General features: G+C 46.4%; 1 protein-coding gene across 1 annotated transcript in view; it reads left to right on the top strand.

Moving 5' to 3' along the window:
- NSFL1C (NSFL1 cofactor) overlaps positions 1-13,100 on the top strand; it is a 66,630-nt gene that overhangs the window by 43,743 nt on the left and 9,787 nt on the right. The window contains exon 8 of the mRNA XM_069243296.1: positions 739-903. Within this exon, the coding sequence (XP_069099397.1) occupies positions 739-903 (165 nt within the window). The remainder of the gene's footprint in view (positions 1-738; positions 904-13,100) is intronic.

The raw sequence follows: 13,100 nt of genomic DNA on the forward strand, positions 1-13,100 counted from the left end.
GATGGACCATGAAGTGACGTAAAAGCAGTAAGTGATAGCTTATAGTGCATTATGGCCTAGAGCAGTCGGGTATGGTGGACCATGAAGTTACGTGAAAGCAGTAAGTGATAGGTTATAGTGCAGTATGGCCTAGAGCAGTCGGGTATGGTGGACCATGAAGTTACGTGAAAGCAGTGATAGGTTATAGTGCAGTATGTCCTAGAGCAGTCTAGTATGGTGGACCATGAAGTAACGTGAAAGCAGTAAGTGGTAGGTTATAGTGCAGTATGGCCTAGAGCAGTTGGGTATGGTGGACCATGAAGTTACGTGAAAGCAATACGTGATAGCTTATAGAGCAAATGGAAAAGGAGATATGTAAGTTTAAGATGCCAGTTAGGTGTGGCAAAAAGCAGTGACTAATGATTTTGATGTTGGGATGTGACTGTCGCTGGTGACCAGACAACGATGTCAGTGATGATATGCTAGGCTTAGATACAGTGGGTGACAGACAGTGCAGGTTGGATGGAGTTAATGCAGGTGGGAATGTGTGTAGGTTGAAATAGTGAGTTTTGTGTTGACTTTGTCTGTGTATGGTGGGTTGTGGATATGTGTTGAATGTCTACAGATTAAGTGCATGCATAGCCTGCAAGGGCGGTGTACGAATGCATGGTTGATGGTGTATGTTTACAATGGTTGTCAATGTGTTTTGAGCATGATCTTACTTTGTTTTTACATGCATTGTGTTTTCTTCATACATAGCACTACCCCACAGGTGATCGGGATGAGCTCTCAGTCTCAGCAGGCAGAGAACGAGGCCAGAGCCAGCTCATTGGTCACAATTGACGAGGCTGAACCTGTAACTAATATTCAAATCCGGCTTGCAGATGGAGGGCGACTGGTTCAAAAATTCAACCACAGTCACAGGTATATGAACTTTTACCATAAAGACTCTTAAGAAGTTTCAGTTCTGCAAATTGGGAAGTAAGGGGGTGATGCCATTGGTACTTATGGTTTGTTGGCACTGGATTTGGAAATAGTTTTATGCTGCCGCGATTTGCTGAAGTTAATCACTGGAAATGACTCACTGGGCAGCACTGGTATGCAGAGATTTATCACTGCAACACAGTTGCATAACTGATGTTTACTAAAGTTCCTTGTTACAGGGGCTCACTTTATACAACAGACTTGCCCCACATGTAATTGCCTCCTTTAAAATCTTTAGCTGTTACATCTCCTTGCAACAGTGTAAAATGCTGGTGAAGTTTGTCATCTGGTATTTTTACACTGTCTCCACTGTTGGCATAAAACATACATTTTGGTATTTTGCAAAAATGTAAAATTATTAATTTTAACAGCCATCTCAAACACTCGGATTTGCATGGCAGTACATAGGATACGAAAGATGATGGAAGCCTAAAATGTCATTTAAGTGAATTTCAGAATTAGTGGAGTATACATCCAAAGTGGTGGTGTCCAGTAAAAGGTTTCAAAGTTAGTGAAGTAATCTCCGTCAGAGAAGAGACTGCTGACTGTTTGAAGTGAGGACTGAATGAGTAGAGGTTGTCAAGGATCAGATCTACAAACCTGATTACTATAACACATGTACCCCTATTAGAAATGGGTTTTCTGGTTGGCTAGGGTACGCACCAAGCAGAACCCACCACTCTAGTCGGGGCAGGGGAGTTACACACCCTAGATAATCCTTGCTCACCCCCTCCCTTTGGTAGCTTGGCACGAGCAGTCAGGCTTATCCCAGAGGCAATGTATAAAGGGGTTGCACAACACACCCAATATATTTGACACCATAAATACACCACGAAGGAAACAACACCCAGTTATATAAAATAAACTGTTTTGCATAAAGCATCATTAGACCAAACCCAACATGTATCAGTAATAAGCTACTACCCAGGCAGGTGTAGCAACATGACACAGGTAACTAGTACATTGCAAAAGAAAGGAGTAGTAAGATAAAACAAATAGGTTACTGGGATTCTGCAACACCGGCAGTAGTCAGGTTGTCATTATTACCACAAATTAACATGGCATAGGAAACACATTATCATCAGTATCCAGACATCATCCTGGATGCATCTATCATGGAAACATTCCTATAGGCAGAGGCCATAGGAACCATTACCCTCTGTACATTGCTCAGTACTCCCCACCTCATCCTGCTCACTGCACCAACTATGTTGCACTGAAAAAGTTAGGTAGTAATTACATGAAGTTCCACTCAGGGGCTTCCGATGAGGTCTCTCCCCGTGAGACAGGAAACACTTCTCTGGCTGCACCAAGCATCCCAATCCTGTGCAGAAACAAAAAAAGGTGTGAGCAGGGCACCAGTACGCTGCCTCCCAGATCCAGGTGCCCGGAGCCCTCCAGGGCCTCCCAGGCCGCTCTGCTCTGTTTCCCGGAGCAGCTGCCTTGTTCAAACCAGCAGTGTGGCGACTCTGACGGCGTCGGCTTTTCCCATGGGTGCACTTTGGTTTCACCCCAGTTGAGATGGTGATCTCCCCAAAGGAAGCACCGGCGGCTGCCCCGGGGGCACGAATAGAAGCGCCCTCATCCGCGCCGACACAGAGGTTCCTCACTGCCTCTCTCCTGACAGTGGAGTGGGGAGCCTGACACGCGGGAACACAGGAGTACCTTCTGGTGCCAGGGTGAAGGGGTGGAGACACTAAAGGAACTTCCACAGAAGCCAAGTCGAGTGCTGTTTACGCGTTGATGCAGCAAGGAAGTGGTTTCCACACTCTGTTGATGATTAAACACAGAGCGCTCTGGGCTGGCAGTACAGCACTCCTCATGCGCTGAAGGTGCTAAGACTCAGCGCTCTACCTGCACTAGAACTGCTGGCAAGTGAGGGCCACACCACCCAGTCCCCCGAGATAACAATTGGGACACAGGTCTGCAGGGCCCAAGCACGCAGGCCAGCAATAGGTGACAGGTCAGCACAACAGGAGAACAGTACCAAGGCAGTGCCTGGTGACTCCTTCTAGCAGTGTCCAGTTAAGTAGTCCATTAGTGTCTCCAAATTGTGGGGGACAGCGCCTTGTACTTATACTCATTTTGCGCAGCCTCCATAAAGGGGGAGAAGGGGTTTCAACCAGCACTAACTAGTTCCACTTAGACATATGTTAGGGCATTTTCCCATGCAATCCTATGAGGGGGCAGCGCTCACAGTAGTGAGAAACTATATGGGCTGTTTGCCACTACTAGGACATGTAGTACATAAAGACCTATGTCCTACCTCTTTACGTACACAGCACCCTGCCTATAGGGCTGGCTAGGGCCTACCTTGGGGGTGACATATGTAGTAAAAGGGGAGTTCCAGGCCTGGCAAGTAAATTTAGATGCCAAGTCCCTGTGGCAGTAAACTGCACGCAGGCTCTGCGGTGGCAGGCCTGTGACAAATTTGAAAGACTACTTCTGTGGGTGGTGCAAGCTGCACTGCAGGCCCACTAGTAGCGTTTAATTTACAGGCCTTGGATATAAGAATACCACTGTACAAGGGACTTGCAGGTAAATTAAATGTGCTAATTAGGTGTAAGCCAGTCGTACCACGTTTAGAAGGGCGAGCACATGCACTTTTCACTGATCAGCAGTGGTAAAGTGCCTAGACTCCTAACGCCTACAAAAAGGGTTAGAAAAAATAGGAGGAGGAAGGCAAAAAGTGTGGGGATCACCCTGTAAAAAGGGCCAGGTCCTACAACCCCACACACTAGTATAATGTAACACTGCCCCTACTGTGCTTGATACACTTGTCCTACTTAATAGTAGCTATTCTCATTTTATTATCATCCCTTTTAGGTCTTTGTTAACAGCAGTTATAGTTGCCTATTGGCTGACCTATTGTTTCAAATTAAAATATATTGATAGAGTTGACTTTAGGTCTGCCCCTTGCTCATTATTTATCTCAGTTGTCTGCTCCCTGATGGTTTCCTCTCTCTTCTTGAGTTTTTCCTTCCCAGGAGCATTTCATTCCTAGTATTCTGATTGGATGAGTTGTACCTTTAACGGCATACTCGAGGGGGCTTGTTCTCCCCTCTGCTTTTTCTGCCTTTTCCTCCATCTCCACTGTGCTTTTTCGTTTTGCTCCCTGATGTTCTTTGTGTCTTTCATGGCTGCATTTATTGTTTTCATTTTTTATTCAAAGGTCCGTCAGCTGCAATTTGCTGCTGGGCTGATTACTTCCTTTTTTGTGCTTCATACACACTTTTTATATTTTACCTTACTGTTCTAACATGGCACCACTATTAGAATGGCAAATAGAAAATGACTGCTGTGCATGCCTGCACATCTGCAGACATGTTAGTGTGCGTTTTCTTTATTAGAAAGCCCATTGTAAAATTGCTGGCTATGCAAGCAGTTGGGAAAAGGCATTGGCAGATCCATTGCCACGCCTTTTAGATCCTAGTCCTGTTGGTTTTGCCAGTGCCTGTTAAACACTCTGTCAATCAATTTAAGTTAAACTTGCAGTCAAAATATTATCTTCTGGGCAACTGTAGTGTATGCTAGCATACTGTGTTCAAGGTTGACCTACCAACCTTGCTTTTAGTCGCCCTGCTAAAGGATATATGTCCACCATGGTTGCATTCTATGCCGTGGACCTGTTTTCTTTCTTATTCCCTTTATGAGAAAAATGCAGCTGAACTGGCCCTGTTATTTTGTGACGGGGAAGGTAGAACCCCTCCTTCAAACAAGAGAATGTGGTTTTGATATATTGGCTAGATTGCCACCCCTGTTTAACTGCTCTTGGCTTAGTAGCAATGCTACCAGCAGGTATGAAACAAGTACTTTATCAAAAAGGGTGTTCTGTTTAGAGTCTCTGATTGTGTTATGGCTTCCCCAAGTCAAATTCAAAAAACCTGCCAAGGGAATGGAGAGGTTACACATGATTAGCCTTGGTTTCCAAACTGCACCTTCTACCGTTTCATTTTTGTCATGAGCAAGCAAGCATTAATTTGTCTCTGTTTGACCTTCGGTAAATTAACCATCCAGAATTTCCTAACTGAACAAGCTTCCGTAAATGTTTTTGATGGTAATCACCACCTCATAAAATATCCCCCTTTAAAACATCAGTAAATCGTCTTGGACTTCTCATCCACTGATTATGTTTTCACCTTGTGCATAAAGGAGCTATATGTTTAGTGAAATACCTGGCCTGTAGTATTGTGTGTCATGTTCCTGCAAATGCTGCCACCAAGTAACTTCAGTTTTTGATGTGCAGCTCTTTTTGTGCCTCCTACAGTACGTACATCTTTCCATCCTGTGAAGCTATGAGTTTGCCTAGACAGTAGGCAGGTCTGTGTCTTCAGCCCAACAGGTTCCAGCATTCTTACATTTTCGAGGTTGGATCTTCAGAGCTTTCTAGAGGCATTGTGTCTTCATTACAATCTGCATCATATTTATCCTTCTGGTTTATTTAGCCTGTTGAATTCTTATTACTTCAATTGCATCCTAGAGCCGTTTTTAGTTATTGTTTGTTTGATTGCAATATGAGTGTGTTTTTTTTTTTTTTTTTTTTTTTTTTTTTTCTTTTCTAAAACCTTTGTGTCGCAAATGTATGGCATTTGTCCCTGTGGCATTTTTCCCAGCTTGCATTTGTGCACCCTTGTTTACTGTGGTGTGGGTGTAGGGGGGAAGGAGTTGTAGCAGTCCTCCTTCCAACAATGTAAACCATTACCACTACCCTTCTTCTCTTGTAGACTGTCAGCAGTCTTCCTTCTAGACACAGTGCTTCCCTTCATGAACCAGGCCCATAATGCCTCTACTTCGTCCTGTTTCCTGCCTCTCCTGTTGTTTCACCCAATCTCTGCTTTGCTTGTAACCAGTGCCTTTTGCGTAAAATGCACCAAAGCTTCAATTTCGATCATTTCTATTGTTTCAGAGAAATCTCTTAATTCGATACTCTGTTTATAGCCTTGTCGCTGAAGTATACAGTTATTGTGTGGTGAATGGATGGAGACCGTAATAATAATAGATGTTCTTCTAGTCTTGTAGTTTTCTTGTATAGGGATTTTGCTGCCTCAAAACACTGAAAGGGAACAGAAGAGGGGACTCTAAAGCGAGTTCAAAGTAAAAGGGAGAAATAAACCAAATGTGTTTTGGTGGTTGCTTCAAATTGTTATGGGGATGATAGGAAAGGGTAAGAGGGAAGAACATAGAAAACTATTGAACATTATGCTAATTGTAGAAACAATGAAAGTCAAGAAGCAGTGTGGTTTGCTGAACTTAGATTTATTCTTTTTTAGAACATTGGAATGTTGAGCGTTCCATTCAAATCAATCACGTGTCTCAGGGCTTATAATGGCTGGTACAAGTCCTCTGCTCCAACATTCCAGTGTTTGTCTTTCTATTTCTCCCTTTCTAAGTCCGAACGTTCTACCCTTACGTGCCAAAATGTTGTAATAGCCTTATAGGCATTCTGTCTCTGGCTATACTGGTTGTTAAAGGCTCCCTCCCTCATTATAGGCCCTCATATAGCCCTCAGCAGTGGGCAATAAGGCCATAATAATTCCCTCATCTCCAGCAGGTCCCGTCAGCACAACCTGCCCTTATTGCTTTCAGCTCGAATTGGCCAGACTGCTGATGCCAATTACATTCTAACCTAGATTCCCCTATATCATAGCTTGTAAGATACCACTCTAATTTAATATTGTTATTCAAATTGCGTGTTGAATAGTCCCTAAGTGCAGCCTTCATAAAGAGACCATGAGGTCAGTATGATACTGTGTGTGTGTGTGTGTGTGTGTGTGTATGAGGAGCACTTGATGAAAGATGATGTAAGCAAAATGTGAAATGTTGTTGTTGTCAGGTTAAAAAATAAATAAAGCTATCGATCCTATAAAAATAAAAAAAAGGTGAGCTGGCTTCCACTCCCAAGTTTTCAGTCAGGAAGGAAATTTACCTCCCACAAACCTTAGAATAACTGAAGACACTGCCCTGTTTCTGAAAACACTTGACTGCACACTGTGTGCCTCAAACTCTCAATTATGAAGGATGCATTTCTGGTAGAAGGATCTTGCAGTGAGTGTTACGGGGAAGCAAGTGGCTCGAGATGGTATCTGTAACTTGGTGCTTTCTCTGAGGATTTTTTGGGCAGAAAGTTTTTTGGAGTTCTAAAGTCATCTCACTAGGGGTTTGTGGGCACACGCGATAGTCCTCCCCTAGCTTTGCAAGCAGCAGTTTCCCATTCCTCTGTGCCTTGCTCTGGTGCCATGCTCATTTTGGTTCCCTGAGACCTCTGCTCGTCTGGACAAGAATCAATGCTCTCAGGCTGTAGGAAGCTAGCTCTTTATGTGGTATATCAATAACTAGATACACTGTGTAAAGAGTCCAGGGGTTCCTCAATGAGTGGATAGGGATTTCTAGGCAATCCCAAAGTGCTCCGTTTGGAGGTAGAGTGGTCTAGGAGCCTTAGGTTTAACCCATAGGAGTGCAAGACATCCACAAGTACACACAAAAGGCAAATACATGAGACCCACGACTCAAAAAGGAATTACACTCCAATTTATAAAAAATAGCAAGTATGTTTATATATGGTAAGGCATAAGAGGAAAATCGCTCAGGTAAGTACATTTTTAAATATAAATTATTTTCACTTTCAAAAGTGGACACACTACAATTTGAGTTCTGCAATGTTGTCTGTAGGAAGTTGGCTCTGTATGCACTATATCAAAGTAAGGAATAGTATGCACAACGTCCAAGGGTTCCCCTTAGAGGTAAGATAGTGGCAAAAAGAGATAATTCTAATGCTCTATTTTGTGGTAGTGTGGTCGAGCAGTAGGCTTACCAGAGTGTAGTGTTTAGCATTTGGTGTACACACACAGGCAATAAATGAGGAACACACACACACTTTCTTAGTTTATTTTAAGAACCACAGGTTCAAGATTTATAAGTAATACTTCAAATGAAAGGTATCTCATGTAGGAACTTTGAATTAGCAAAATAGCATGTACAGTTTTCACATAAATGACATATAGCTATTTTAAAACTAGACAGTGCAATTTTCAACAGTTCCTGGGGGAGGTAAGTGTTTGTTAGTTTTTGCAGGTAAGTAAACCACCTACGGGGTTCAAGTTTGGGTCCAAGGTAGCCCACCGTTGGGGGTTCAGAGCAACCCCAAAGTTACCACACCAGCAGCTCAGGGCCGGTCAGGTGTAGAGGTCAAGGTGGTGCCCAAAACGCATAGGCTTCAATGGAGAAGGAGGTGCCCCGGTTCCAGTCTGCCAGCAGGTAAGTACCCACGTCTTCGGAGGGCAGACCAGGGGGGTTTTGTAGGGCACCGGGGGGGACAACAGTCAGCACAGAAAGTACACCCTCAGCGGCACGGGGGCGCCCGGGTGCAGTGTGCAAACAAGCGTCGGGTTCGCAATAGGATTCAATGGGAGACCAAGGGGTCTCTTCAGCAATGCAGGCAAGGGGGGGGGGGGGGGGGGCTCCTCGGGGTAGCCACCACCTGGGCAAGGGAGAGGGCCACTTGGGGGTCGCTCCTGCACTGGAGGTCGGATCCTTCAGGTCCTGGGGGCTGCGGATGCCAGGCGTCGGGTCTTTGAAGCAGGCAGTCGTGGTCGGGGGGAGCCTCGGGATTCCCTCTGCAGGCGTCGCTGTGGGGGCTCAGGGAGGTCAACTCTGGCTACTCGCGGTCTCGTAGTCGCCGGGGAGTCCTCCCTGTGGTGTTTGCACCAGACGCCCCCGGCTCGACTTGTGGAGAACAGAGTGCAAAGTCTCACGCTTCCAGCGGGAAACATGTGTTGTTTCAAAGTTGCTTCTTTGTTGCAAAGTTGCAGTCTTTGGGAAACAGAGCTGCTGTCCTCTGGAGTTCTTGGTCCTTCTAGATGCAGGGTAGTCCTCTGAGGCTTCAGAGGTTGCTGGACCCTGGGAACGCGTCGCTGGAGAAGTGTCTTTAGAAGTGGGGAGACAGGCCGGTAGAGCTGGGGCCAAAGCAGTTGGTGTCTCCGTCTTCTCTGCAGGTTTTTCAGTTCAGCAGTCCTCTTCTTCTTTGGTTGCAGGAATCTGAGTTCCTAGGTTCTGGGGAGCCCCTAAATACTGAATTTATGGGTGTGTTTTAGGTCTGGGGGGGTTAGTAGCCAATGGCTACTAGCCCTGAGGGTGGCTACACCCTCTTTGTGCCTCCTCCCTGAGGGGAGGTTGTCACAGTCCTAATCCTATTGGGGGAATCATCCATCTGCAAGATGGAGGATTTCTAAAAGTCAGTCACCTCAGCTCAGGACACCTTAGGGGCTGTCCTGACTGGCCAGTGACTCCTCCTTGTTTTTCTCATTATCTCCTCTGGCCTTGCCGCCAAAAGTGGGGCCGTGGCTGGAGGGGGCTGGCAACTCCACTAGCTGGAGTGCCCTGGGGTGCTGTAACAAAGGGGGTGAGCCTTTGAGGCTCACCGCCAGGTGTTACAGTTCCTGCAGGGGGAGGTGAGAAGCACCTCCACCCAGTACAGGCTTTGTTACTAGCCACAGAGTGACAAAGGCGCTCTCCCCATGTGGCCAGCAACATGTCTGGTGTGTGGCAGGCTGCTAAAACCAGTCAGCTTACACAGGTAGTCGGTTAAGGTTTCAGGGGGCACCTCTAAGGTGCCCTCTGGGGTTAAGTTACAATAAAATGTACACTGGCATCAGTGTGCATTTATTGTGCTGAGAAGTTTGATACCAAACTTCACAGTTTTCAGTGTAGCCATTATGGCGCTGTAGAGTTCGTGCATGACAGACTCCCAGACCATATGCTCTTATGGCTACCCTGCACTTACAATGTCTAAGGTTTTGCTTAGACACTGTAAGGGCATAGTGCTCATGCACTTATGCCCTCACCTATGGTATAGTGCACCCTGCCTTAGGGCTGTAAGGCCTGCTAGAGGGGTGACTTACCTATACCTATAGGCAGTGTGAGGTTGGCATGGCACCCTGAGGGGAGTGCCATGTCGATTTAGTCTTTTTATCCCCACTAGCACACACAAGCTGGCAAGCAGTGTGTCTGTGCTGAGTGAGGGGTCCCCAGGGTGGCATAAGACATGCTGCAGCCCTTAGAGACCTTCCCTGGCATCAGGGCCCTTGGTACCAGAGGTGCCAGTTACAAGGGACTTGCCTGGATGCCAGGGTGTGCCAATTGTGGAAACAAAAGTACAGGTTAGGGAAAGAACACTGGTGCTGGGGCCTGGTTAGCAGGCCTTAGCACACTTTCAAATCATAACTTGACATCAGCAAAGGCAAAAAGTCAGGGGGTAACCATGCCAAGGAGGCATTTCCTTAAACAACCCCCCCCCCTCTCCAAATGTAAGAGGATGAGACTAACCTTTCCCCAGAGAGTCTTCATTTTCTAAGTGGAAGAACCTGGAAAGTTCATCTGCATTGGCATGGGCAGTCCCAGGTCTGTGTTCCACTATAAAGTCCATTCCCTGTAGGAAGATGGACCACCTCAACAGTTTAGGATTTTCACCTTTCATTTGCATCAGCCATCTGAGAGGTCTGTGGTCAGTTTGAACTACAAAGTGAGTACCAAAGATGTATGGTCTCAGCTTCTTCAGGGACCAAACCACAGCAAAGGCCTCCCTCTCAATGGCACTCCAACGCTGCTCCCTGGGGAGTAACCTCCTGCTAATGAAAGCAACAGGCTGGTCAAGGCCATCCTCATTTGTTTGGGACAAAACTGCCCCTATCCCATGTTCAGAGGCATCAGTCTGCACAATGAACTGCTTGGAGTAATCTGGAGCTTTGAGAACTGGTGCTGTGCACATTGCTTGTTTTAGGGTTTCAAAGGCCTGTTGGCATTCTACAGTCCAGTTTACCTTCTTGGGCATTTTCTTAGAGGTAAGTTCTGTGAGGGCTGTCACTATAGATCCATATCCCTTCACAAACCTCCTGTAGTTCCCAGTCAAGCCAAGGAATGCCCTGACTTGAGTCTGGGTTTTTGGAGCTGCCCAGTCCAGAATAGTCTGGATCTTAGGCTGGAGTGGCTGAACTTGGCCTCCACCTACAAGGTGACCAAAGTAAACCACAGTTCCCTGCCCTATCAGGCATTTGGATGCCTTGATGGAGAGGCCTGCTGCTTGCAGAGCCTTCAAAACCTTCTTCAGGTGGACGAGGTGATCCTGCCAGCTGGAGCTAAAGACAGCAATATCGCCAAGATAAGCTGCACTAAAGGATTCCAAGCCAGCAAGGACTTGATTTACCAACTTTTGGAAGGTGGCAGGGGCATTCTCTAAACCAAAGGGCATAACAGTAAACTGATAATGCCCATCAGGTGTGGAGAATGCTGTCTTTTCTTTGGCTCCTGGTGCCATTTTGATTTGCCAGTACCCTGCTGTCAATTCAAAGGTACTTAAGTATTTGGCAGCACCTAGTTTGTCAATCAGTTTATCTGCCCTTGGAATGGGATGGGCATCTGTCTTGGTGACAGAATTAAGTCCTCTGTAGTCCACACACAACCTCATCTCTCTCTTTCCATCTTTGGTGTGAGGTTTGGGGACTAAGACCACTGGGCTAGCCCAGGGGCTGTCGGAGTGCTCAATGACTCCCAATTCCAGCATCTTGTGGACTTCCACTTTGATGCTTTCCTTAACTTGGTCAGACTGTCTGAATATTTTGTTTTTGACAGGCATGCTGTCTCCTGTGTCCACATCATGGGTACACAGGTGTGTCTGACCAGGAGTTAGGGAAAAGAGCTCAGCAAACTGTTGCAGGACCTTCCTACAGTCAGATTGCTGTTGGCCAGAGAGGGTGTCTGAATAGATCACTCCATCAACTGAACCATCTTTAGGGTCTGTGGAGAGGAGATCAGGGTGAGGTTCACTCTCAGCTTCCTGGTCCTCATCTGTTACCATCAACAAATTCACATCTGCCCTGTCATGGAAGAGTTTGAGGCGGTTCACATGGATCACCCTTTTGGGGGTCCTGCTAGTGCCTAGGTCTACCAGGTAGGTGACCTGACTCTTCTTTTCTTTTCTAGCACTGGGTAAGGGCCACTCCATCTGTCCTGAAGTCCCCTGGGAGCCACAGGCTCCAGAACCCAGACTTTCTGCCCTGGCTAAAAACTCAACCATAGCAGCCTTTTGGTCATACCAAAACTTCTGGAGTTGTTGGCTGGCCTCAAGGTTTTTACTTGCCTTTTCCATATACTCTGCCATCCTTGAACGTAGGCCAAGTACATAGTCCACTATATCTTGCTTAGGCTCATGAAGAGGTATCTCCCAGCCTTCTTTCACAAGAGCTAGTGGTCCCCTTATAGGATGGCCAAACAGAAGTTCAAAGGGGGAAAACCCTACTCCCTTCTGAGGCACCTCTCTGTAGGCGAAAAGCAGACATGGCAAGAGGACATCCCATCTCCTTTTGAGTTTTTCAGGGAGCCCCATGATCATGCCTTTCAATGTCTTTTTAAACCTTTCAACAAGACCATTGGTTTGTGGATGGTATGGTGTGGTGAATTTGTAAGTCACCCCACACTCATTCCACATAGGTATGCTGACATAAAGTTGGTACCTCTGTCAGACACCACCTCCTTAGGAAATCCCACTCTGGTAAAAATATCAATGAGTGCTTTGGCTACTGCAGGGGCAGTAGTCGACCTTAGGGAAATTGCTTCATGGTATCTAGTAGCATGATCCACTAGTATGTATTGGTTCCCTGAGGCTGTGGGAGGTTCAAGTGGACCCACTATGTCCACACCCACTCTTTCAAAGGGGACCCCCACCACTGGAAGTGGAATGAGGAGGGGCCTTTGGGTGTCCACCTGTCTTACCACTGGCTTGACAGGTGGCACAGGAGACACAAAACTCCTTGACCTTCTGGGACATGTTGGGCCAATAGAAGTGGTTGACTAGTCTCTCCCACGTCTTGGTCTGTCCCAAATGCCCAGCAAGAGGAATATCATGAGCTTAAGGTCAGAATGAACTCCCTAAAATCCTGAGGCACTACCACTCTCCTAGTGGCACCAGCTTTGGGATCTCTTGCCTCAGTGTAAAGGAGTCCATCTTCCCAATAGCCTCTATGTGTTCCTGTTATTTTTCCATTGAATTCTTCAGCAGCTTGCTGCCTAAGGCCTTCAAGAGAGGGACAGGTTTCTTGCCCCTTACACAACTGTTCCCTTGAGGGTCCCCCTGGGCCTAGGAGCTC

This window comes from Pleurodeles waltl, chromosome 7 (genome assembly GCF_031143425.1).
Source record: "Pleurodeles waltl isolate 20211129_DDA chromosome 7, aPleWal1.hap1.20221129, whole genome shotgun sequence".
Classification (NCBI taxonomy): Eukaryota; Metazoa; Chordata; class Amphibia; order Caudata; family Salamandridae; genus Pleurodeles; species Pleurodeles waltl.